Source organism: Enoplosus armatus, chromosome 13, assembly GCF_043641665.1.
Source record: "Enoplosus armatus isolate fEnoArm2 chromosome 13, fEnoArm2.hap1, whole genome shotgun sequence".
Lineage (NCBI taxonomy): Eukaryota > Metazoa > Chordata > Actinopteri > Centrarchiformes > Enoplosidae > Enoplosus > Enoplosus armatus.
The window spans coordinates 5,585,971-5,613,195 of NC_092192.1; the positions used below are offsets into that span (position 1 = coordinate 5,585,971).

General features: G+C 42.3%; 1 protein-coding gene across 1 annotated transcript in view; it reads left to right on the forward strand.

Moving 5' to 3' along the window:
• Positions 1 to 27,225, forward strand: part of zbtb16a (zinc finger and BTB domain containing 16a) — a 132,377-nt gene that overhangs the window by 103,281 nt on the left and 1,871 nt on the right. The window contains exons 5-6 of the mRNA XM_070917742.1: positions 16,679 to 16,849; positions 25,522 to 25,692. Coding sequence (XP_070773843.1) covers positions 16,679 to 16,849; positions 25,522 to 25,692 — 342 coding nt within the window. The remainder of the gene's footprint in view (positions 1 to 16,678; positions 16,850 to 25,521; positions 25,693 to 27,225) is intronic.

Sequence of the window (27,225 nt, forward strand, 5' to 3'; positions counted from 1 at the left end):
TTGAGATCATGTCAACGTTTTTCTTAATGAGGTCCTGTCAAGTAATTCACTGAAGTGTGAATAAAATACAGGATATGATGATACAATATTCCCCTTTATTTAGAATATAATGAGAATGTTGAGGGGGAAAAAAGAAAGAAAAAAGAATAAGATGACAATGTTTGAATACCTGGAGCTGCGGGGTCACTATAGCAATAAGGGAATAATGTCCAGCAGGAAAAAACAAAAAACACAAAAAGAAGATTTAAAAAAAAAAATATATATATATATGCACTGTTTTGGATCCTGTGTTCCAATTGAAGCCTCTGGTGACAGAGTTGTTGTCCATGAGTAGATACAGTTACAGTGAGTGTTTGATAGCCTTTTTATTGACAATACATAACAAGCAAGTTACAGTGTGTGTTGTTTTTCTTGCACACGTAGCAAAATAGTGTTGATATTAGCAGTCGCGCGTATTTCTGCTGCATAACCCCAGTCGGCTGTAATCCTTATTTATATTCTGTTTTAATATTTATTTGTTCCAGTTGTTTTCCCTGCTACTTGTTGCTGCCCCCCCCACACACACACACACACGGGATCATTAAAGTTTCATCCCTGTTTATTTATTTATTTATTTTTACCTTATTTCTGTATATCATAGCACAACAGCAGCACAGTACTTTATGTATTACCACCAAAGGACACAAATGAATGAAACGAGGCCAGGACTTCATCGCACTCGTAATGGAGAGAGAGAACAACCCTGTGCGCTCCCCCTCACATCCCCCCAACCTCCAAATCAATTTCCTTTAAATGGAATTAAGTGAGATTGAGGCACACCACTGTATTAGTTCTTCAAAAAGCAACCCTCCGAGCAACTCTTGCACACACACACACACACTTTCCCTCCTCCTCTTCTCAGACGGCTGCCGTTTTCCCCTCGATGGAGTTTGATCGACATACAGCTGATCTATAAATAAAGGCTTTTCTTCCAACCCACAAAGTCATCTCGGCCGCTCGCAGTTTGGCTCCAAGGTCACAGCTGCCCAAACTCCCCTTTATTGCATTCATTCAGCACTTGTTTGGGAGATGGCTTTAAAAGCACTTAAGCAAATGTAAATCTGTTGTACGATGGAAAATGGACACATAAAATCAACAAATGAATGCATATTTTAAAGAGGTTAGATTTTAAAATGTAGTCTCTGGTGGGATGCAGTAAACCCACCTGTACGCCTTTTTTAATAGCTATAATCACCAATTTAACTTCGTACTCATGCATCACAGTAAGTGAATGTTATCAGCCAGATGTTTCGCACAAATGGGGCCTTAAAAATGATATGAATCATTAGGTTTGTGTTTAGTTTTCGACTTTTGTGTTTAAAACACATCGTGTTGTAGTTTCTAATTAACTTGCCTAAACCTATTTATTAAATTAAGTCGAGTTCACTTCATTTGAATCACCAGCCAAGATTACTGAAATTTCCACTTTTCCGAATGGCTTTCTCAATAAACGAGATGAAACACTGCAACCACTTCAACATACTGTTTCAGAAAACATAATACTGTATACTTCAGACTTCAGGCAGATTCACAGATGTTTGGTGCTTGTTTCAGTTCATTTCTACACTTTTATCAGTGGGTTGGCAGGTCATTTTGAGTTTCATGTATACAATATCTAGTTACAGAGCATAATGTCACAAAATATACATGTATATATAATTCTCCTCTTTAAGCCCTGTGAGGTTTCATGCAGTACACCTTTACCCATGAGCATCAGTACAGATAAAATAATCTGAGTTTAAATTCTTTATTTCAAAACAGTCATTTTGAGAGAAAAAAAGTCACATAAATATTAATAGAAATTCTGATTATAAGCTTATAATCCTCATTATTTTCTTGACTGGCTTTCTGATTGTATTTCTCTCAAAACTCGAAACTCCTTGAAGAATTCCTTTGATTGTTATAACTGAATGCCAAGTCCTTAGTCCTCTTTTGTACACCTTTAACTAATATCACCTACAGTTTTTAGTTCAATCTTGATGGACTGTACATCCTCAGCCAGTGGTTTACTACTGCACAGTATGTCCTTCTAAAATATCTGAATTTGTTCAGGTTCTCCCACCCTGAGCACAACTCACTGATGCTTATGTCACTATTTTATTTACTGCTTCTTACTGCTCACTAATTTATCTCCTGCTCTTTTAGCCTCTTCACCATCTCACGTATTATATGGACATAACGTCTGTCTGACTGCAATCTGCTGTTCACTTTCACTGTTCTATTCAGGCTGTGAATAGCAGCTCATAGCGCTTTGCTGTGGCATTTGTGGCTATGTCCCTCGCTTATTTACTGCTAATTGTTTGGTTCACAGTGATACGGGCATTTTGAGAGTGTTTTGTCTGATTCCATACAAAGGCTGTTGTTGGCTCTTTACGCAGCATGTTGATCTCATAGAGATGAACTCAAGTGTCAAGTGATTATTTTTCCCATTGTATGTGTTTTTCACTCTGAAACTCCTGGCGATGCTTGAGAATGGGCCGCGCGGCGATGTCACGGCCCCGCCGCTTCCTTGTGGCTTCTTATGCAGTACAGGAGGCGGCCAGCCTTCACCTGCTCTCCGCATTATTTTCATTGCATTACTTCTGGAACAACAACCTCCTGTATGTGTGTTAAATGCGAACCTCCCCTGACAATGGGTGCTTGTAGTGCACTGTGACTTTTCTCTCAGACCTCCACCCCTGTACTCATCCTCTGCTACTCCCAACAAAAGCCCTACGTTAACTACATTAAGCCGGCCGAGAAGCATGCCATCCCTATTGTACCTAATACCTTCATCATTCAGTAGCGATTTGGCTATGCTTCTCTTTGAGCATTCACGTATGATTTGCTCTACTTTTTAAAGTTACACTCATCAGATAGCCTCCTTCTCCCAACCCCGACACCCCTCATCCCTGGTTCTTTTTCTCCCGACCCCTCCCTTCCCTTGCCTTCCCTTCTTCCCAAGCTGTCTGAGAAAACAAAATAAACACCCTATCCTGTCCAGCGTGTCTGTGTTAGAAGGGATGGAGGGTGCTGAGTGTGTGTGTGTGTGTGTGTTGTGGTTAGGACAGTAGAGTGAGGTGCTAAAAGCCTTTTGTCCAGCAGGAAAGACAATGTCAGCAGCCACAGTGAGGGAAGAAGTGAGGGGGAGCTGGGGTCACTTGGCTTCAGCCTTTTTGTGTGTGTGTGTATATGTGTGTATGGGTCGAAGGACCTAAGAGCCTGTGACTAATGTGGGTTTGCAACCCCGTCCCCCCCAGCCCCCTTTTCCTTTTACATTGTCTGCCCCCACTGTCCAGATGGCCAGTGAGAAGAATAAATCCTGGGAAGGCGAGGAGAGATTTGGGATTCCATTGCAGGACAAGGGCTAAAGGTGGGGGGTGATGGGAGGTTGACAGGGGTTGGGTGGTGTTGGGTAAGTCACTCCCAGTCTGTGTGGCCCACAAACACTTTTTATGTTAAAGGAGCAGAAAGTGTCCTGTGAGTGGGAAACGTCACTCTTTTGACTCTTACATGAGATTAAGGAGCTTTAATTGAGATTGAGCTGTAAATTTACAGGAAACAAAAAGGGACAAAACTGAACAAACACTCAGAGACAACAAGCCAACGACGGCAACAATAGCACAGTAAATATAGTTAATAGAAGTGCAGGAATGAAGAGAGTGTGAAGACTAGTAGACAGGGCTGAAATGGGAATATCTATTTAAAAATGATCACCTGTAAACCACATGTACATATTGAATATATTTCTGCTGTGAAATAGTTTTTCTTTGACAAACATGAAATAGCAGGCGGCTAAATGTAAAAGAAAAAAGAAAAAACAATGATTTCTTGTTAATTTAAATGACTTCTGCCAGTAATTTTCATTTTCTGCCAGCGTCAGTATCTATTTAAAATACATCACAAATGGTGCCATGTGAAATCAAATCAGTATGACAAAAGAAAATGATGCTTGAAAACCTGGATCCCAAATCCATCTGCAAGTAGAGCTCACATTCCTCTCAAAGTGTCCGTAAACTTAACAGGCATCCTATATTATTAATATTCATCTACTTTAAACATCATAGGAAGCAATATTTTTTCTACTCATATTCGATTTTAAATACCCTTTCCTGTTTATATTTTGTACCATATACTTTGGAGAAAAAAAATATGTTTTCCTATCTGCATTTTGTTTTGCGAGTGTGAGTTGATAATATCTTTAATTTGATGTTTGGATAACCGGCTAAAAATAATGTTTGAAGAAAATGAGCTACGCTTCCTTCTTACTTTTAAATTATACACGCGAGGCAGAGTGGAAACGCAAACAGGTCCTTTTTGAGGTGTTTAAGGGAACAAAATAGTGGACAAGATTATTTTTGTTTGTACGGGAGAAGATCAGAGGGGAAGGAAATGATGCAAGTGTTAAAACGGTGGCAGTTCGCCAATCAGCACATTAGCGGTATAGAAAGTTGACTTGTAGTTGACATGACACAGACAGCCAATTTGAGGTGACATTTCTGGCACTTTTTAAATCAGTCTGGGACTCCTCCGGCTTTGTCCTCCCTTTCATCCTGTCGTATATGTCTCTAAAGAAACCCTGTAATACCTCAGGTGTTTTAAATTGGGTTTGTTTAAGTCATTTTCTCCTTTCAGTCTGAGCTCAAGTCCTGTCGTTGCATGTACACAGTTTACATTTGTGTGAAGCTCCTTGCATGTTTTGCAAAGCCCTGATTGTTGTACCCAGTGAATCAGTGTCTCAGAATAAGATCTGAGAGGTTTGGGGGGGGGGTTTTCACGTTGAAGATCATTAATCTTATTGACAGGGATTTACATCATCCGACAGATTCACTGATATATTTGGAGCGAAAATGTCTCCATTTCCTGTTAAAGAGAAAAATAGGACTGCACTCAAATGTGGTGCTTCGTCTGTAAACACACAATTGAGCATTTTATGTGGAGAAAACTGGGTATACAAATGGCCGAGCTGCGCAAATTTCTCCGTGGGACACTCGAACCTCCCACTGAATGCCGTCATTTATTTTCATTGGTTTCCTGCAGTAATGGACTTCGCTTGAACAACATCTTTGTATTTAACCTTGAGAATGGAGCATATGAGTGCATATGTGCATTTATGTAGTCGCAAACGCAGACACACACTTTGCCATGATAATGATCGTCTCACTTGCTATTTTTTATGTCTAAAAGCACGTTTTTGTTTAGCGTTTTGTAATTTAAGAAGGTTCGCAATGAAAATTAAGCCAACATTTTAATTTAGCATGGACATTAATGCCCTATTAACCAGCGTCATTGAATGTAAAGGTATTTGCCTTGGTGACATTGGTGTACACAGCACATTTTGTCATATAGAACATATAGATCTGTATCTTGCAACTGCATATACTTCCATATACATAATTTCATATCATGCATCAACGTCTGAATGCATGTTGTCTTCAAAAGAGTGATTTTACATTGTACTTACATAAAGTTTGATGACATGGACAAAAGAAAGAACTGGTCGATGCAGCGCAGACTGAGAGAATCTGACTTTTAGTCCCTAGTGTGGGTCAAGCTTCCAAATACTTGATCCTACTTTTCCCACAATGCAGCTCAATAGCATCATTTATTAGACCCTCCACGTCTTTCAAACGTCACACCTCCAGTTTATCACTTTATAAATTTGTAGTTTCACCGACTGAGTAGTACTGCCCGTGACGAGCAAACTGATTGTCTTACTAACATTTTGACACAATCTGCGTCTTCATTAAAGTCCAAAGCGTGATATTGATATGTGCTGATATATTTAAAAGCCCTCACTGACCAGACATGTTGTTTTTGGTATGAACATGTCCCCATGATTATAGCCTGCATTATCACAACTTGTATTTTGGTAAATGCAGATCCACTTCACTGGCCCCTTCTGGCCCTTTACCAGTTGTACATCCCAGGCTGGGCCCCTCCTGTTGAAACGGGCCCCCACCCCCCCACCCTGACCGGCAGAGGAAGAGCGAGCCAGTTGTCATGGCCAGGCTGGCTGAGAGTTAGGGAGGCCAGCTGTAGCACAGGAGCTGTTCCCTCTCATTTCCACTTCATTTATCTGCACCCCCACCCACCCTTTCCTCCTTCCTCCCTCCATCCATCCATCTATCCCTCCTTCCTTTCTCTTCCTCCCTCTGCCAGTGGACCAGCACTCTCTCCATGCTGAGCTCCACTGTGCCCAGTCAGCTGTGGCAGAGCAAATGGCATCTCTTTGTTTCTCAGACTCAGAGAGTTAAAGTGCAGTCGTATGTCTGTTTTTAACTGGCATATATATAGTCATTACCAAGTTAAAGCCCTCAGATATTAAGGACTCTCAAAGCCACCCATTTATGTTTTTTTTTTTTTTTATAAAGCACCACTTTTCTTTGTCACTTTAGCTCTTTTGCTAAGCATCTATTTTTTTAGAAGTGTATAAATCAGTTCATTACTTCAGTAACAAGAGATTTATAAGAGACTCGGGGGCTGGGTGGAGGGTTTGGGTTATAAAAATGATAACTGAAGTCCTGCAGGAAATAAACAAAAGTAAAGGAAACCAAATCACTTCCAGATTTGACCCACTGTAGAGCAGAGCCGGGTCCAGACAGAGCACTCTCTCTGTTTCCTTTTCCCTCCCTCCTCTCCTTGGTATGAATCTGCCGTATCTCATTCCCCAGCGCTAATTCCAATTTAATTGCCAGTAGCCCGAAGCCTCCTCAATAGGAGTAACAAATGGTTTGATTCTGTAGACTTCATCAGACTGCATTTTAAATGCGACACAGTAACCCGGTGCGAATGCCAATGAAGCCTGGCGAGTAGCTCCTCTGTTTACTAATTATCCTTTTTCTTACTCTGAGCCACACTGCACAAGTTGTCTGATTAAATCGGATTTGTGGGGATTGGAGGGTGGGGTAGGTGGGTGCTCCGGTCGTGGTGGGTGAGGAGGGGATGTCGGGGGTGGGAGGACGTGTGGATTGGATGGCGAGCGTGGTCCGTCTTTGTAAATGATCTGCAAGGCCACAACAAGAAGGGGGCCGGCGGTGCAACTGTAAATCATGGTAAAGGGCTTTGCCACTGTTTCTCACGTTGACATTAATTCCCAGCTTGCATCGTTTATGATCTTTACAGTCAGCATGGTGGTGAGGGGAAAAAACAAACACATGCTGGTGAATAAATTCTACTGACATTTCAGAATTTATATCTACTGCAGTCGTGCAGGGGAAGGGTTTGAGATTCCTTTTAAGGTTCTTGAAGGTGGGTAGGATGTGAATTTAAGAGCTGAAAACCTTCCAGGGGCCATGTTTTAGGAATACAGATTGTACTTTCTCAATATACACGTCCTGTATGGTTAACTGAAAGAAATTATTGCATTGTGTATTTTTACAGGCGTCACCCATTCGTCAACAAACACCATTAAAAGACCAAAATTAACAATGTGTTAGTCCATCTCTCATACTTCCCTACCCTGTCTGAGGCTCTCAGCCACAAGCTTATTGCCACTGAAGACGTCATTTTTTTTAGAAATGGTTCACAAATATATCGTTTCATTGTTGAAAAAGCCAATAATTTCCTGAAACAAATGGGCACTGTAGTTTTTAGCAAACATTACTCAAACAGGAGTAAATAGTGCAAATGTTGTAGACTGTTTCCATCTGCAGATTAAATACATATTTGGTGGGTATTTGAGTATTTATGGCTGCAGGACTGTGTATGTGGAATTAGCTCAAAATAAACTACATGTCCATGTTGATGGTAATGCAGCAACATGTCACACAGTGCAATGGTGTGGCTCATGGATGTGTTTTTAATAATTTAATAGAGCTCTGCAGACAATACTTGTTAGGAGGATAAATTCATTGTTTTCAAGGGATCTCTTCATTAAAACTTCATTTTTCATGAATACTGGCCATTAAGTCTTCCTATAATAATGTGTGGCAGTCATAACATCCTCCAGATCCGGAGTTAACGCTACAATAATTTAAGTAATAATGTGCAAATGGTAGTGAAGCGCTCCAGTCGCTACAGTAGGAGGAGAATATGGCGAGGCGGTGATGTTGTGCAGATGAGGAAATTTGCACTGCTATAAAGACCTCTCCCTGTCAACTAAATGGCCAGTTGAGCTGCCATATGGTTGTGCTGACATTATCTCTGGGTAATTAATATGGCATCTCGCCTGGCATCTGGTGGCATTAATCTAGCTGGGAGCAGTTCATCTTACAATGTCAGCGCTGCTGCGGGCCCGACGTGAATTATCACTGCCCGATGGAACTGGGAGGCAGGGACGAAACAAAACAAAACACAGCGGGGCAGGGTTTGTTGACTGTGTTGTGTTGCATTTTCTTATAGAGAGAAAGCTTTTCTCTGTGATTTCGTGTTTTTTTTTCCCCTGCATGAATAATGTGAAGGGTTATTTGGTTCTTTGAGCTGATCCTCATTCAGCACGGCTCTGAAGTCACTACTGGATTGATCGTAATCAGTGTGCTAATGTAGTTTTGTTTGGATATTTTTCTGTATAAAACATTCAATGACCCGTTTTGTTGTGTTTAATTGCACTTGCACAAATATTTTACAGCGTGTCCCAGTTCCATATTATTTGCGAATACTGAAAAATCTGCTCTGTATACTAATTGGTGTTTACGGTTTGTATATAAAATGAGTGTACCGTGCTGTTTAATACTAAGAAGACATGTGGTTCCCAACCTTTTTAGCCTCCTAAACAAAGTTATGTCTACCTGTGGTCCCAATGGAAACAGTATGGGTTGTGACTAGTTTGAGCAAATAGTCATTTTTCTGTCCCATTGTTACTTTTTCTGAATAATTTGTGAAGGCCTGACTAAAAGCCATTGAAAATAGGGTGAAATTATCCAGTTTTCACAAGACAAAAAGCAAAGTTTAGAGGAAAACATAGACATAGCTTTCTGTAGCAAAAAAGCCAAAGCTGTGTGCTGCAGTTTTTCTGCAAATTTTCTTCACAAATTACTTAAATAAATGTGTATTTTTGTGGGACAACAGTGTCCATCAACACTAACAGTTATTGATCAGAATTAGGGTAGATAACAGCTTTCTCTCTTCTTTTTGTTTTGGAAATTTTCATATAAATGTGGAAAGTCTTCAATGTGTCTGTCTGTCTAAAACATTTTGATGTCCTAGAATGTGGAATACATTAAACCTATGCATGACTAGAAGTAAATATTTGATTGCTTCAGTCAAATCATTGACCACTGCATGCAGATGTAGACTTCTGTCTGTTACTAAAGCCTCTTCTCAACAGTCAGTCCTCCCGTCCTCCCTCCTCCAGTTTGATCAATAAATAGTTCTGTGGAGGTGTTTTAGATGAATTAGCAGCAGCGCAAACATTACGTCTTATTTTCTTTCTCATACCGTATACACAAACAAACATGCAGAGTCTGCCGTGTTAGAGGCCAGGCCATTGTGTTATGCGTCTGTGTTTTGAAGCACAGCAAGAGGAACCACACTGGAAATGTGAGCTGAGAAAAGAGGATGTTAGCGAGCGCTGTGCACAGTTGGAGAACAGGATACTCTGAATGAAAGGCTATGCATGCCGACCATTAGCCCACTGGTGATAGATATGATTCTGTGTCCTCTCCTGCTCTCTAAAAGGTCATGAATCAAGCATGATTTCTTAAAATACAAATAGGAGCTCTGTGCTCCAGAGGTGAGGAAATGGTGTCCCAAAAGTGAAAGATTGGGTGAACGAGAAATATCTTAATTAGCAACAGGTTGAACACTGAAATCCTCAAGTTCACATGACACATTGACAGCTCTTGGCGTGAAAATGTGTGGAAATTTCAGGACGTAGAACAGGCTTCAGGGCCTGAAATAGTCATAAAAGTAACTTGATCCCTAACTTAAACCAAGTTTGTTTACTTGCCTAAATGCAACCATTAGCTACAGTTTGCTTGTGACAAACGGGAGATGATTTGCCCAGGTTGTCAGGAGTGATGTAATTTGGATGCAATGCGTGTTATGTAAACCGCTTTTAACAGTATGTTAATTTCCTCATTTCTCGATCTGTGCTGGCAGTCGCCATGCTTCTCTTAGCACCATGTGGTAACAAGTTGTTCAGAATGAAAGGAAAGTGCATTTTGATGTCCTGAACATAGTTTCAAAAGCTGTCCATTTTTCTCGCCACAATTAAAAACGAATTGGTTTTCTAGATCATCTGCTGAAGCGACCGTGAGAACATATGTCTAACAGTATGTTTAGATGGCTAAGTGAGGCTAAGAGTTGGGAAACCTTGAACTGTTTTGTTCATAGTATAATGAGGCAATCATGGACGCAAGGAATTAGTCTTAGAACAGTAGAACTTTATAATTTCAGTATATAACCATCAATCAGAGAAATTAGTTCCCATGACAGCACAGGGTATTTTTAGAGTTATCCTGGGAGGACATCATTCAAAATGAATCCTTTAGCTCTGTCTGAAACTTTGTTCTGCATTGAGAACAAATATGAGCATTGGGCACGACAATTTGTTGTCTTATCTTGGCCGAAACAGAAGTATTATCATGTCCAAATTCTTTGGGGTCGTTTCTCGCCTTGTTTGACATCTGTGTTGTGCTCCGTGATGCCATGGTTGCTGACAGTCCTGTTCCTGGAAGTCTACCTCTGGCCCCTCCTGTCTGATTACCTCTGGACGTCATATGTACGTTGAGAAAGATCGCAAGCTAATGTTGCGCTTCAACGTGTACTATCTCTTATTTGAAGTCAAGACGGGATCATGATCACAATTCTGACATAGTGACAATCCGGATGTTGTCTGATTTAAAGTTACTGTATTCAGCGTTAGATTTGTTTTAGAGTTTTTCTTGGTCATGATCAGGTGGCATGTGTATTTGTGTGTAAAATGGTGGTGGTTGTGGGGTTTGAGGGGCACCTTTAAGTAAAACTGTACGCTGACTGGACCGTTAGCTTCCCCGCAGTGTTACAGACAGCAACAGTTTTCCACAGGGGGTCCGGCAATATGCCAGAAATGATGACTACAGTGTGAAGTCTTGAGTGTTAGGGACAGACCCTAACATTTCACTGGGGACCTTTTCCGATCCATACGAGAGTAAATGCAGACGGCATTTATTTGTTTGTTCATGACAAGGTGCATTTCTCCCGTGACACCCCGTGGAGGCGGCGGTAAAAAGGTGCTCGGCGACCTTTTCCGAACGGCTGTGACCTGATGTGTGATGAAGCCTGATTGCAGACGAGGGTAACAACAAACACTTGTAGTCTAGACAAAGCTGAAGAGCAGCAGGAACGTCACCTCTGCTTTCGTTTCTCAGGACTGCTGTGACTGGTGTTTGTGGTAACTGGCAGTCACATGGTGGCAGCTAGCAGAGCTGAGAACTCAGCCTAGCACCTGGTTGGACGGGTGTTGTTGTGACTGATTGTTGAAGCCTGCGTTTGCTGGTGCAAAGCAGGTATAGTCCAAGGTAAGAAGAGAACAAACTGGTCTGACTGTTTTAAAAAGCACCACCAACATTTGTGCACATGTACAGCTTAATGATCTAAACATTTACAGATCAGCTGTGGTGGCCATTCTTCTTCTTTACATCTTTGTGAAGACTCTTTTCACTCTGCACTACCTGTGATGCATATTTTGTTATGAACATTTAAGCATTGCACCACAAACTGCAGTTTCTAAAATTAAATGAAAAGCTGGAAGAAGAAATAAGAACCATCTGTTACAGGGACCATTTTGCTGTTAGAGAGGTCACCTAAACAGAAGACAAGTCATTTATTTTTTTGTTACCTACTGTTTCCAGGTCAGGAATGAACACTCACGCTCAAGATGAATCATATTTATGAGAGATGAAACTAAGAAGTCATATTTAAAAGAAGTACTTGAAGGCAGCAACTCACAAAGCCATCTCATGTCATGTTGTAGTGACTGGATCACGTTATTAGGCCTCAAACTGAGAACAAACTTGAGACACCTACAGTTAACACAGGTGTTTTAGGATACAGAAACCTACCTATTTCAGTCACTATTCTAGATACCTTTCTATAGATATACCATAGCTTATTATAGATTGCTATTGACAAGAGCAAGCAGTAACAGAGGTTGAGGGCTGTGGTAATGGCCTGTGATTGAACACCTTGTGCTGAGGTCCCGCTGCTCTCTGCCTCATTAACTCTGGCAGGTCCTCTGTTCAGCACGCTGCATTGCAGGCCACAGTCGGGACGCATTTAACTGTCTCGACTACAGTCCAGGAAACACTAGCGGTCAGGGTGGATTTGGAGCAGGATTGTACTGTGATGCTCATCTTGAAACATGTCACCGAGCTGTTAAAGTTCAGCTTCTAAGATGGTGCGGCACATGTGCCACGAGAAGCTTTTCAGAGGTTTCTACTAAGGTTTTCAGGGTTTTCTGAAAGGAAGGAGCGTAGACATGCATGTAGAACCTGTGAGTAGCATCACCTTTAGGTCTCTGAGGGATGTTTTGAAGCCTGCTGTTTGGTTTTACTGCTCACCTTTTTGTGAGTTAGTTGACCAAAATCACTGAATCCAAATTTCAGTCAGTTAGCTTCTCTTTGACCTTTCTTCCTAATGGAGCAATGATTCTCAAAATTATCATCAAGAAACACAGTAAGGAGTAATGAGACCCTAAGTTCCTTTAACTAAATTTGAGGCCATTAATTGAGATCTTTCAAGACTTTCTCAGACGTCTTCTTTCAGAGCTGGTGGGTGGGTGGACGCTCGGTTACCCTGCATCGCATCAGAATCAGTAAAAGTGCCTACCTCAATGGCCAGGCTACCCTTAGGCCATTTCTCTGCTCTGTGCCCATCCGGCCACTGTCACCTCCCATCGGGGAGTATTCCTCTCCATTACCGGCCTCCGTCCGTCCCCCACTTAAATAACAGCAGCCCTGCCACTCCAGGCCCATTAAGATACTGCCGGCACTGCCGTGGCCACACACACAAACAGCCACGAACTGCCCAGCCTTTATAAATAGATGGAGCGAGAAGGAGAGAGAGTCTGGTTAGAGGAGGTAAATTATTCCAAAACAGCCAAACAGGACTGAGACTAAGAACCCCCCACCACTCTGGCTCCTCCAGCTCCTCCGTTCAGGTGTCACTTTGGGCTGACTCAATTTTACACTGTAATGGACCTCCTGGGTCAACTACTTTTCTCCCACCTTTCCTTCCTTTTTTATCTCTCCACTGCTCTCTTCATCTATCAGCGGCCGACAACACCTTTACTCACTTTCCTGCAACACACACACATTATTCCCTGCACTGACTGTATAGTTTGGACCACTTAACTTTGTCTAACGCTAATCAGGGTTCGCACTACGCTTTACTACAAACTGTGGTTTGCAGGCAAGAAGTGGGAAATGATAGCGAGTAGCAAGTAGTTGAAAAGCATGGATGTAACATCTGGGATGTCACCCATAATTTTAATGAAAGGATGTTTCAAAGCCTGGATTTGCATTTTCTACCTAACACCATCTTTGGTGGCTGCCAGAAAATCCAAATTGGTGATGTGTTTACACAAACAGATCTTGTCTCTCACGAGTCTGAAGCGCGCAGACGTGTTTGTGTTAAGCATACGCCGCTTCATTTGGGCAGCTATGTTGCTGCTATAATGGCGCACAATGTAGTTCATTACCCGAGCGATATGTGTCCATGCATCACTTTTCTCAGCGGTCCACATCTGGCATTGAGAGCAGTCAACATTCGACCCTTCTTGAAGACAGAAAGCATCCAGGCACTTTGAGAGATAAATGTGATGGAAAACTATGTCCCGTCCAATTAGATTATGTTTTTATCTGCTGATAGGATATGTTATGGAGGTAGTTGGATTCAGCTGAGTTTCTACATATCACCTTTGTTCTTCACCAGTACAGTTTTGTCTGTGTGTCTCACACTGACTGTTTGCGCTATGTGTTACTCTCTTAGCTGTCACGTGTTGCTTTGAAAACACACCTATAAAAGACTTCCTTTAAAGTTGACACATACTTGCACATCGTACGTCATTCAGCTTAATGTGACTCGCCACTGTAACTGTCCTGACTTCAAAGTAAAAGTCTTTTTTCATGTGGTGCTTCTGTTTTTTGTCCACCAGCTCTGTTTTTCTGTGTGTCAGTATCTGGGTTTCATATTTCCACCATGTCCACGCCTTAGCCGAGACCTTAGGTCAGAGGTCTGATAACCTTTTGCATTCCAAAACCCTTTTTTTCCCCCTAATTCTCCATCTAAAGTCTCAAAGTCTCTCTCTCAATCCCCTCTCCCCTCCTCTCTGTCATTTATTCTGCCTCTAGACCACTCAGGCTCTTTTCATTTTCTACCTCTCCAAACAACAACAATAATGGCGTGTTACTTTACGTCTTTAATGTGACCATGAATTATTTGGTCTGAAGTGGCCTGGAGGAAGAAGTCCTCTGCTTACGCTAGTCCACTGACGGAGCCAAAGCTAAGATGCACGATAAACTAAAAAAAAAGAGACCATGGTAGAGAGAGAATAGAAGTGAATAGGAGGCATGCCTGTCAATCAAAGCCACTTAAGTACCTGGAGTCCTAGAGGGATTCCAGGAGCAATCGACCCCAGTCAATAGCCTCTTCATTGATAAAAGCAGAGAAGAGGAGAAGAGCAAGGGAAACACAACGCAGGAGAAAACTAGCTTCGTACATGCATTTACGCTAACTAGTGCAATTTGACTAACCTCATTGCAGACCCATCCTTAGGAAGTAGTCGCTTTACATTTTGAACTGAGAATTGAAGGAATGAAATGCAACATTTTCACCTGAATGTCCTTTTCCTTTGTCTGATATTCCAACTGATATATCACAACAAACAACTGAACCTTCAGTCGCTGAAAGGATTAACACATGCTGTTAAAGACACAGTGTGCCTGCAGGTCTTTGGCAAAAGTCCCATGGTACAGAAGAAGTGACGCAATTTATGTTCCCAGTTTAATTGGAAATAAACGGTGAAGAACTTGGTAGTTAGCACGAGCAATGGCGTTTATTTACCATGGCTGAAACTGAATCTTCAAAATCACAGAAAGAAAATCTAAGGTAAAAGAAGAGTGAACATTTTGAAGACTCATGTAGTACGAACATTTTGCACAAGATTTTGATGCTTAACATCCAAACATATTAACGGTTGACATTTTGTGTGATATATCGAGTTCTTAGCACCTTAGAAGACAGAATATTGAGTCACGTTTGTACCACCGAGCCAATCACTTCCACATTAAATTAAAACTGTAGAGAAACGTGAAATCCATCAGAACTCACTGGCATTAAAATCACAGGGGTTTATCCTCAAGGTGCTCAGCAGATGTTATTTAATATTTCTTGTGGAAAAGTGGAAAATGTGCCTTGATGGTGAGCCTAGAGAAACTGTCAATAGGTCACCAACATATGAGGAATCATCCTCACCTGGAGGGCTGACAGAAAAGTACCTCAGGCTTTCAGTCATGAGTGTTCAACAAGGATCTAATACACTTCTACACTCCTGCAGACACATCTGCTTTCTCTCCTGTACAACAGAAAATGAAACACAGGCAGAGCTAAAGTCAGAAAGAGAAGGTTTGTCAGTATTTATTTCTCTCCCCTACATGCACCAAATTAGATCATTTCCCCCCCCCTTGGTTCTGTACATCAACTTCCTCTACTACAAACTGAATCTCCTATCTTTACCTGCTATCCAGGAGCTCCTCTCTATCCTTCCTCCTATCATCATCCTCCAGCGGTGCATCCTCCCTCCATCCCCGTTCTTTAGTGTGCAGAGCAGCCGAGACAGTGATTGATCTGGCGTGGAGGCTGTCGTGGGCCCTCCTCCTCCTCCAGTGGTTATGAACATGAGGCGGGCTGCTCTTCATAGATTTTTAAATTAGTGTCAGCTTTGCCCCAAAGATGTGTTATTGACTGATGAAATAGAAACTGAGCTCCAAACACTCAGTCCTTCCCCAGAGTTTTCCCCAGCCTGGTAATTGAAAAAGTGTGAAGGGAGTGTGTTCAAGGGAGCGTGCAACTGTGTGTGTTTGTTCCTGTGTTTGTGATTTTATGTCTTTGTGTGCTTGCAACTGTGCGCTCTTTATCTCTGCTGGAGAAAAATGCACACTGCTCGCTGGAGTCAAGATTCGATTGAAGTATTGCATAGGAGATCTTTATCTTTCTACTCAGCCACCCTGAAACATGAGTATTGTGTGCACCTTTAATCCTATAAATACAGTACGCTTCATGTGAGCGTATGAAGGCGCAGTTAGTAAACCGTAATATGTGTGAGCCCACAACATCACACCTGTGTTGTTGCGTATCCAATGTCTTAATGGTTGTATATGCACAACCTTTAGTGTGATTTGTTGGAGCAAAGCTGGCACTGGTTGTCTACCATGAAGTGGCGTGGGGGAACCCCTCGTTAGTTCCACAGTAAGAGAGCTTTTTTTTTCCCTGAAGGTCTGTTTTTTTGTAATTCTGGCCATCATTCCTATCAGTAGCGATACAATTGTACTCACTGTGTTAATTGCTGAGATCTGGAAGCACAGGGACATCACTAAAAAGATGTGCAACGGGCCGAGAGGCATGAAACTACGAAAATAAGCCCCAAGTTGTAATAAATCAGTGGCCGTTGGTAAATGGAATAAAATCATGCTTCACAGCTCTCTTCACTAACTCCCCTGTTGTGTCTCTTGCTCTGCAGGCTCGGACATGGCCATCTTTTGCCTGCTCTGTGGGAAGCGTTTCCAGACCCAGACGGCATTGCAGCAGCACATGGAGGTCCACGCCGGCGTTCGCAGCTACATTTGCAGTGAATGCAACCGGACTTTCCCCAGCCATACTGCACTCAAACGTCACCTACGCTCACACACAGGTCAGTGGAAACACTCACGAAGCATCTTCACTACGGGGGTGAGGCCTAAAGTCCATAGATGATTTAAATGGAAGCATTAATGTGCTCCGTAGTTCTCTATCCATCTATTCATTTTCAGTTCAATCTCCGGGTCTGGGTTATGGTTGTAAAGTAAGTAGCGTAGCCCTGATCTTCCTCTCCACAGCCACACTCTCCAGCTCATTCTGGAGAATCCCTTGGCCTCCCCAGACCAGATGGGATAAGTAATCCCTCTGGTGTGTTGTGGATCAACCCTAGGGTCTGCTCCCATTTTAAAACAAAATATTTGCACAGGTAAGCCTCTGGTGGCATCACAATCAGATGTCCAAACCACCACACCTGGCTCCTAGTTCTTATTTTGCACTTCTTGTGTGGTCTGAGCTGAGACTTACCTTGAAGCTCAGCTTCAGAACTAACTACAATGATGACCACTCCAAAAAACTCAAACTTTAATTTGCCATACTTTCTCGCTCCTACCACACCTACTAATAATTCATTCCTCCTGGTCCAACCCATTTTACACAGGGCCTCAGGTGCACCAGTGCAATGCTGCTGCAGCATCTCCGGTCAGGAAATTACTCAACTCTGTTGGTCACGCTCAAATAAGGATTTGCAGTGAACTTGCATTTGTGTCTGCCCCCTTTTATTCTCAAAAGAGCACATTTGAATGTATTCTGTTTCTACCAAACTGCTAATAGAACAGAGCCGGCAGTGCATAAAGGATTCATATTGACATCAAGGATTTGTCATAAAAGAAGAACATTTGAGTGTTGAGTCACAGGGATGAGTGTCATTTTAAAGATTTTATTTCAGGCACTTTTAATCACAGAAACAATTTGAAAGGAGTTGGGGCATTAATGTCTGAGTGGAGCCTTAATTGCTCAGTTACGGTGTAGACGAGCAACTCAAAGGTTTTTTGTAACATTTCAGGAGCTTTGGGAATATGCTCTACTAAAACCCAACATCAACTGACATGATACAGGCCGTAAGGTGTGACCTGCTTTATCACCTGACGACGAGGACCTGCGTTAAACAGGGTCCCTGTGTCAAAATCTAGTTTTAAGATCTTAATTATATGAGCTGATATTTGGGTTTACATGGTGCACATTCCTACACTTATTTGAGTTTAATGGCGCCCAGAAGCTCTTTTTTGAGCCCCTGTATAGCAGGTAAATCTGATCATGCCCCCCATAATTCTTGTACCAGTAGTTGCATGACATTAATATAACAGCATGTGTTTGCTTCACACTTGAAAGAATCACATATAGGCATACTTTTTCAGTCATTTCACATGTAATAAATTCACATGATATGGGCACATTTCTCATGGCAAACTTAAGGTTTTCTCATTTTCCCATGTAAATATCTTTTTGTATACAAAACGGAGCTCAAATTTTCTTGTGTATTTAGAATTTTTGTCTCAAATATGCATCCTGAATCTCAGAATACGTTTCTTTGTGCTTTCACATTGAAAGTTTTTTTTCTCAGATTACTATACAGTATGTTAACACCTCCCACTCTGGTGTATTAAGGTAATAGAATAGCTGACCTTGAAAACACTGAGTGGTGTACAGCCATAGTGGGGGGAAAAACCTGCAGAAAATCTTACACTCTGGCCCCCGACAAAGATTGTCATGGACAAATAAAGCTTACAGCATAACTTGAAGTAGAAAGCCATGTTTTATTTTAGGAAATGGGAGTGAATTATGTTATCCCTACCCAGTTACATTGCTCCTTTAGCTCAGCTGAATAAACAGCATTAATTCAGGTCAACGCAAAATGAATTCTGCAGCAGTCAGACGAGGCTTATTTACAGTGACTTTTTTTTTTTTGTTGTTGTTTTTTCTTCAGTCCACTAGTAATTCTCTCAGTGCAGGCTCTCTACTGAGGCGAGGCCAGGATACTAATACATTGTTGTGAGGGAGCAGAGGTAGCCTGACGGATGCGGCTATTCAGAGGGGGGGAAAAAAAAAAACCCGTAACCATGACAGAATATGAACACATGGAAATGAATCCCATTTCACCGGCGAGGGATGGATGCTTTTTTTCCCCCCTTTTCTCCCTCTCTCTCTCACCCAGCCGCCTGTCTGCGACCTTAAATAACAGTCTCACTGTCAGAGCCGATTTAGCTCACCAGCTCACGGATAAATATTTGAAACGAAAGGCAGTGAGATGAGAGCAGTCGGCCCTATTTACAAGTCAGGCGAATACACCATTAGTGTGTGATGGTGGAAGGGGCTCGGGGGATTGGGGTAGGGGGTGGACGGAGCTGCTTGAGCCGCCTGTACAGTAGCGATGCACACATCTGCTCTATCTGCCAGACATTGGAGAGGACACAAGCAGCGTCTCTGATCCACCTGCCCACCCGGGCGACGCAAATGTCACCTCAGCTCGTCTGTGGAGCTGCAGATGAGACTTCGCAGCCTCATGCCACTTTGAACCTCGTCCCGCTGTGGGCGTGTGTTAAATCACAATGAGCCAGCAGTGAAAGCAATCGTTTAAATATGATGTGGAGCCTTTTGTCGGGGGATTATAAAGTCAGCAACTCACACAACCCATCATGGGCGCCAGAAATAGGTCCTAATTTACCCTCCAAAAAAAAAAAATAGAGGCATGGTGTTCCTCTACATTTACACTTTGATGTTAATAATCTCATTCACACTTAGCTGGGTAACAAGGCAAAAATAGTGTTTAAAAACAGACAGAGCTAGACAGCGTATCCACCTCAGGGAATCATCCTTAAGTTTACCCACATGTACCCTCGTTTGCTTGTACAGAGACACGTGTGCACTGCACTCATCAGACTAACAGGTTTTTGGTATTACCCTACAAGCACCTTAACTTGTCAGTTTGCCCTGTTTTACTTTCAAGTTACCAATATGCATCCAAAATACAAAACAAAGTCCCATTCAACAAGGGTGTAGGTTTGGTTTCACACATGGAGAGGACGCCAGTGGTGGAAGAAGGACTCGTATCTTTTAGTTAAGTAGAAGCAGCAATACGGCTAAAAATAATCTGTTACAAGTAAAAGTCCTGCATTTAAGATTTCACTTAAGTAAAAGTACAAAAGTTTTAACAGCAAAATGTACTTGGAATATTAGTACTCATGCTTTAACACGTAAACGTTTTTTGGGGCCATTTTTCCTCAAAAACGATGTGGAGTAGTTGGCAGTGCTTTTCCCCTCCTGTGTGCAGCCCAACAAGCTCCACCGCTGCAGATAAAGCTTATCATTGTGAGCGAACAGTTATAATTGAAGGCCACTCAGATGAGCCTATCAACGTTTTTATCAATTAGGAGCTTCTCCCATCTGAATCATGAATGACAGCTTGACAGTAAGAGGGCGCTGTTCAGAGAAACCAGAACTGTCCGTGAACAACGATAACAATTCAGCCAATGGAAACCTTACCTTACCTTTTATGTTCATAAGGTTCCAAGACAAAGATCCAATGGGAACCAACATCTTCATAGTTTCAATCCTGCACCGTATTGCATATGAGATCAAACTGCATCTAATGAAGAACATTCAATTCTTCTTCTTCCCAAACCGTCCACACATTTCCAAAAAATGCATCATGTCAGGATGTATATTGATATTGTAAAATGTCACATACTATCATAGAACACTGCATCCATATCACTCATTCAGCTCGACCTAATATTGTCTATTAATTGCTAAGCAAATATTTTGGTACACGATGTGGGTGACTAAGACATGTTCTCATTTGTCCTCTCATTTCCTCTATATTAAGAATGATTCATCACACTTTTCCTGATTTTATTTTTTATTTTTTTTGATGTGAGTCAAGCGCAGCCTTTGTGACGAATGTTCAGCTCCAAATGTTCTTCTGTGATTTTAAGATGATTACTTCCCACAGATATATCTCTCTTTTTGTGGGGAAACCAGGACTTTTCACCATGAATGAAGTTCATGAGAAGAACTAAACTGCAGATAATCATGAAAGGCTGTTGATTAAAATTTATAGATTATGTTATATAATGTCATTATCCAATATTAATTTCTCTTCAAGGTACGATATAGAATATCTTTTTATCTCTCATCAGTAATACAGTATGTGTGAGTGGTCAGGTGGGAGTGCTTGGCCATGTCTTATTGTTTGAGCCGTGGCAGTATTATTCTTGGATGTTAAGTTGTAACATCAATGTGATCTCATGCATCCATTGCTCCACCTGCATTCTGATTTGGTTGTGGCGGCCTTGCGTGTCTAATTCATCCACCTGTTGAACCATCTGCAAACTTTTTGGTTACAGACTTTAATTCACACTTTAGGCAGTCATTGTAGCATAAAAAATAAATGGAAAAAAAACAGTGGAGCTGATCCAGTTATATTACCGTAATAATGGCATTTCAAGGTCAGGGGAATTTAGGCATGACAGTTTCATGGTATCATTAATGAGGTTTATCGGCGTAATGAGGCGTCTATTTTATACAGTAGTCTTTAGCACACAAACGCATGGACACACAAGCGCACACGCACAAAAAAGTCCCAGGAAAGGGGAGTTCATTTTGGCGAGAATTCTCCGTAAATACCAAGATCTCAATGCAGAGTATTCAACCCTAATTTTAATGGACAGAGTGTGGCAGCTCATCTACCATGGAAAGCTTTCTAGATATACCTTGGTTATTGGGTGAATCGCCATTCTGTTGTATCAGCTGACAACAGAAAGCAGCAAAAAGCACTTTTATGGACATTCATTACGTGTGCTTCATTTTACCTGTCGGCCGCCTTATCTTTTGAAAGCAGCCTTGCCGGTGTGGGCTCTGACACTGGATCACCATTTAGGACTGGGAAGGGGGGAAGAAAAAGAAAAAAAAAACGATTTAATGGTGTTTATTTCAGCATCTTAATCATGTCATCTCTCCTCCTCTCCCTCACTGCGTCTTTCTTCTCATTTTCCTACCTGCAGTTTCATCACCTTCTCTTAACATGCCATGATATAACACACATACTTCACATGCTCCATGTTGCCTCTTTATTTTGTTTATATATCTTTATTGCATGTATACACACTACAGTATAGGTCCAAGCACTCGCACACAAATACACAATGTGGGCTTATAACAGTGGCTGTCATGGCAGCTGTGTTATTCCTCTTCCCTAACACCACACACACACTCTCTCTTTACAGACCAGGCCTTCATTAATATTCCGTTGTTGTGCACTGTCTGTGTGTAAGTGTCTGTGTGTGTTTTTTTTAAACCCAGAGCCAATTTGCTGTCTGCTGTGGCGGGGTGTTTTGTGTTCGCAGCTGTATTTGATAGTGCTACAGCCAGAGAGAGAGAGAGAGAGAGCACTGAATTGAATTTAGAGAGAGAGAGAATGAGCCAGTTCTGGTCCTGGCAGTGATGGAGCCCGGTGATTTACAGCCTCTTACCGTATATAATGAACACGCCCCGGGTGCCCATGGGCACAGGCACCCTCAGCAGGCCTTTGGGGTGTCAAAGGAGGTAATAGGGAGGGGGGTTGTAAAATGTAGAGGTGGTGGGGGGGGTCAGGAGACGCAGGTGGTGATGCTCGGGGGCACCCAAGGGTCCACTCACCATGCTGTGGTTCCACCTCACTGTGCTGAGTCCTCATCTGTGGCCTCCCTGCCATGTGGTCACACCGGAGAGAAAGAAAAGAGATAGGAGGGAAGGAAAGCAAGGAAGGAAGGGAGAAAGAAAGGGAAGAGAGGAGGACAGAGCGAGAGAGGAAGTAAGAGTGGCAGATTTTGGATGGACAGGAGACATGTCCCCATTATTCTCCAGCCCCCCTGAGAATATCCTGACAAAATGAAGTCCTGTCTGGCCCTTTACATCCTCACAATGTGATTATAGAATTGTGTCTGATTTATTTAAAGCTCTGCAGTGCAACTTTGCACTTTGGCGTCCCCGAGTGGCTACAGGAGATAACGTGCATGATATATGCAAACAGGATGCTGGAGCTGGACACCAACCACTCTGCATTTTATACCATTCTGGTCTTTTATGCCTCAGCTGATACCAGACATGCTTGCGTGTGCACTCTATTTTACCATGTGGACATACACTATCTATTCCCCATCAGAAATAGAAAATTAGTACATTATGTGTTGTCTATTTATTGATCCTAATCGAGCAGGAGTGGACAGTGCTTGAACTGGAATGACAAAGACAGCGCTGCTCTAAGACAGCAACTGCAGCATCCAGTTTTCATGGGCAACAGCATATTAAAACTAGCACAGTTTCGTCATTGTTAGTTTGGTATATGTTGGACTTGATGGGTTTTTTGTTTTGGGAGGGGTGGACAAGGGGCTCAGACTTAGTGATATTTAATCTAAATACTTAATCTAACAAAATGTCCATACTTGCATTGAAAATAAATATTTTGTCATAAAGATAAAGACGCTGAGATAAGTCAGTTGAAGCAGGTTGACCTTGTTATTATCTAATGTCTCCTAAATTTACCACAATTTTGATTTTCAAGAGGATTGTGAGCAATAAAGTCAAAACGAAGTCAAGAATAACCCACATCAAGGCGTCAGAGCATCTGTAAAGAAATCTACGAGTGATGTCAACGACACCAAATCCATATTCTTATTTTTTGTATCTATTTTTGTGCAAGTTGATGTTAGTAGCATTCTGAAATGAAAGAAAAATGGCCAGCACTAATGTAAAGTGTACATATTTTGTGACATGTTCTATGTTCTATGTCCTAAAGCATAAAGGCTTTTAAGTAAAAAAGCGAGCTCTTTCCTACAAATTCAAGATTTTTGATTATGTTCGCTAACAGCAGACGTTAACGCAGCAACAGGACATTAAGCGTAAATAACCCTCCATAGGCCTCCTCTGAGCATTAGCATCCCGCTCGCCGGTCTGATCGGAGGCCCTAATTAAAGGCAGGTGAATCTGAGCTCAATTATTATTCTTGCAGCGTCGTGCGAGCCCACCGAGCTCTGTGATGGATTGTGATCTCTGCTGTGGTTGAAACGCTAGAAAGAGCACAATGTCTTACAGCGGGAGCCACTGATAACTTCACGCAGACAAATAAAGACTGTCACTTTTATTGATTTTTACCCAGCCCCCACCGTCGCCGCCATATACACCCACATCCCCTTTTCCATCCCTGTCTCAGTTTTATCCCCCCCCCCCCCCTGCACCCCTCGGTCCCCATCAAAGCGTCCCTTTAATGGGAAGGCCTCCAACATCACAAGGCATCGAAAACGTTTTCTTCCATGAAAGTACAGCACGCCCAAAATGTGATCGGCATTTAAAGGGTATCCACCTCTCATTCCTCTTCCATCCCTCTTTCTGTCTCTCCTCCTAAATATATCAAATAAACACATACATACTGTATATACGGACATAAAATCTTAAATAAAATATGCAGGATGGAAGTGAAATTGTCTAACAGCGGGGCAGCAGCAGCAGCACATAACGAGAAATGCAATTTATTCCCTTGCACGTTGCTGCTCGGACAGGCAGATAATGAAAGGCATAGGTCATTGATGGTGACTTAAACCTGCAGCAGCGAAGTGAAATACATTAATAAATATCCACAACATTGCTTGGCTGGAGAGTGTAACCGGGGGGGGGGGGGGCATATGACGCAAGGAGCAGCTCCTCATCAAACACCAGAATACAATTAGTCTTTGGACTGCTGGTGAGAGCCTCCTGCAAATCATAATATCCCTGATCATTGACATCTGAATATCCATTACAGCTGCCCTGTGGGGACCTGAGCTCTGGCAGCCTGAGGGGTAGGATGTGATGCCTGTTGTCATTTTCATTTCTGAAGGCACACATACTGTAGATCCACTGTCAGCCTGGTGTCTGAAATAAGTCTAATGTCTCAGAATGGAAATAGGGTGCTCTGTAAATAAAAAGTGAGAATACATTTACCCTGTGTGAAAGGATTAGACAGAGGAGCCAGGAATAGAAACAGACAGTATGCCGACAGCGATACATTGGAAGTAAAGGTATGGAAAAGCAGATAGAGACATACTTCCTTCCCAATTTTAGTTTCAGGTCTTCTCATTTAGCCATGACCAAAGTGTTACTCTAAATGTTTTAAATACCTACAATACTAAAGATTGAGCAGTTGAAATTCACTCTCTCTGAAATAGAATAAGACAATTTAAACAGTACATTAAAAACATATATATCCATATGTACAGCACGGTCAATAATACATCTCATGGCCGGTGAACAGCCATGACAGGCTACAATTATTTAAGGCTGTACACAAAGCAAGACAGCAGTGCAGGTGATGTGCAGAGAAGGACAAAAGATGGGTTACATTTGTCTGCTCGTATTAAAGCCTTTAAGTGGGTATCCATTAGAGCATAAACGCCTATTGTTCAGGCATTGTGCATAAACCGAGCAAAATAACCAGACAAAGCATTCAGCAACGTGGCTCCCTTTAGGTATCACAACTGTATGTTTACATCCAACCATAGTCAGACCGCTGGTGAGCGCCAACCACAAACATAAAAGATTCTTGTTTGTCACAATAACTTCGTTAAATTTTTTACAAAATTCAGATTCATTTGTGCATGTAAATGGCCATCATTCCTTCAATCCCCTCAGTCTGTATCTTCACACAAGCCCTAGAGGTGTTGTACTTTTTGTTCTTGTCTACAGATGAAGTAAACTTTCTCTTTCTCCACATTTCAGCTGGGGACCACCCATTCGAGTGCGAGTTCTGCGGTAGCTGCTTCCGAGATGAGAGCACACTGAAGGGCCACAAACGCATCCACACCGGGGAGAAGCCCTATGAATGTAACGGCTGTGGGAAGAAGTTCAGCCTCAAGCACCAGCTGGAGACCCACTACCGTGTGCACACAGGTACTGCGACCTCTAAAACAACAATCTGTCATTTTTACATTTCTGTTAATGTATACAGATTAAACAACCAAGATACAATATGTTAACTGGAGATCTTTAGAGGGGTTGGTTGTTTCCTGCTGTTTCTCGTCTTTATGCTAAGCTAAGCTAGCGACGTCATGACTCCGGCTCCTTACGTAGCACGCAGACATGAAACTGATATTGATCTCATCTCATTCTCAGAAAGTATTCCTGTGATCGTTTAAAAATGTTTTGTGTTTAAAAAGCACATTGGCCCTTATATACAGTAATTATATGCTTCTTCCACTTCTCCTAATTTGATATGAGTGCAACGTTTTATCTCATTGCCCCTCATAATAATAGTGTTGAAACATGATGCAGCTTTTGGAGCCTGTTAAAGGACTCCGTTGTAGGAAATCCAAGTTGCAAGACACAGACCAGACCAGATGAATATCTTTGTTGCTGTGATACAGTAGATGGATGCCTCAGAAGACTTTGTATTGATCCCAGTATATTTAGAGCCCCATAAAGATGTTGACACAGTGATAAGCTGGGTGCCCTGGAGAATGAGTGCACGCTACGTACCAGACTGAGGGAGGATACCACGAGTGCTCACCAGGATGGCACACAGCCAAGGCTTTATGCTTCCTCACCATCTCTTTTTCTCGAACGCACACTCACAGCAGCACCCTCCCATCTCCCATTCAATAAGCCAGCTGTTAAGCCACACTATCAAGGCAGCCTGTCCAATAATTGGCTCCCCTCCGTCCACCCTTTCCCCTTTTGTGTGAGGGAGGGGGCTTTGCGTTAAGCCGGAGAGCAACAGCAGATAACAAGAGCAAGTGACAAGCTCACAGTCAAAGGCCACCTCGCACAAAAGGGAGCCGCTTGATGAATCATCGACATTGGCAACCTAACCTCCCCCGCCCCCTTCTCTCCACACATCCTAAATGCCAATGGCGGATCAATACCTGGGCCCCATTTGCAATTCATTATTAGCTAGTTATTTGAGGCGACCCTGTTTACAGTCTGCTTATCAATATCAACAGAATGCAGGTGTCCACACTGCTGCAGAGTAACACACGATGACCTGCAACACTGTATTTATGCTTATTGGCTAAATGGCACCCAAACCCAACCCCCTACGGAGGTCAAGGTTAACCGGGGCTGCTAAAGACCAGACAGACCGAGCAGCGGAGGCACGAGGCCGCTCGTTTTTCCGGCACACGCGTTTGAGGCTCCAGCTGAAAGGTGACAGCGAGCGCTGGGCCAGATCACTTCCGACAGCTCATTTCAAATGCCATTGGTAAAGGTCAGCATTTACATGTCTAATTTGCGTCTGCCGGCTTGAGCGCTGGTGGATTATTCCCTGCCATCACTCAAATCATTAGCACATTTAGGATGGCTGCCGTTGCTGAATTGAAATGTGCCTCTTGAATATAGCAGCCCCCACAGCAAGAAAGCAGCGCTGCACTTTGATTTATGACACCTTCAGGAGTTCTCCATGGCGGGAGCTGTATTTTGTGTAATGCA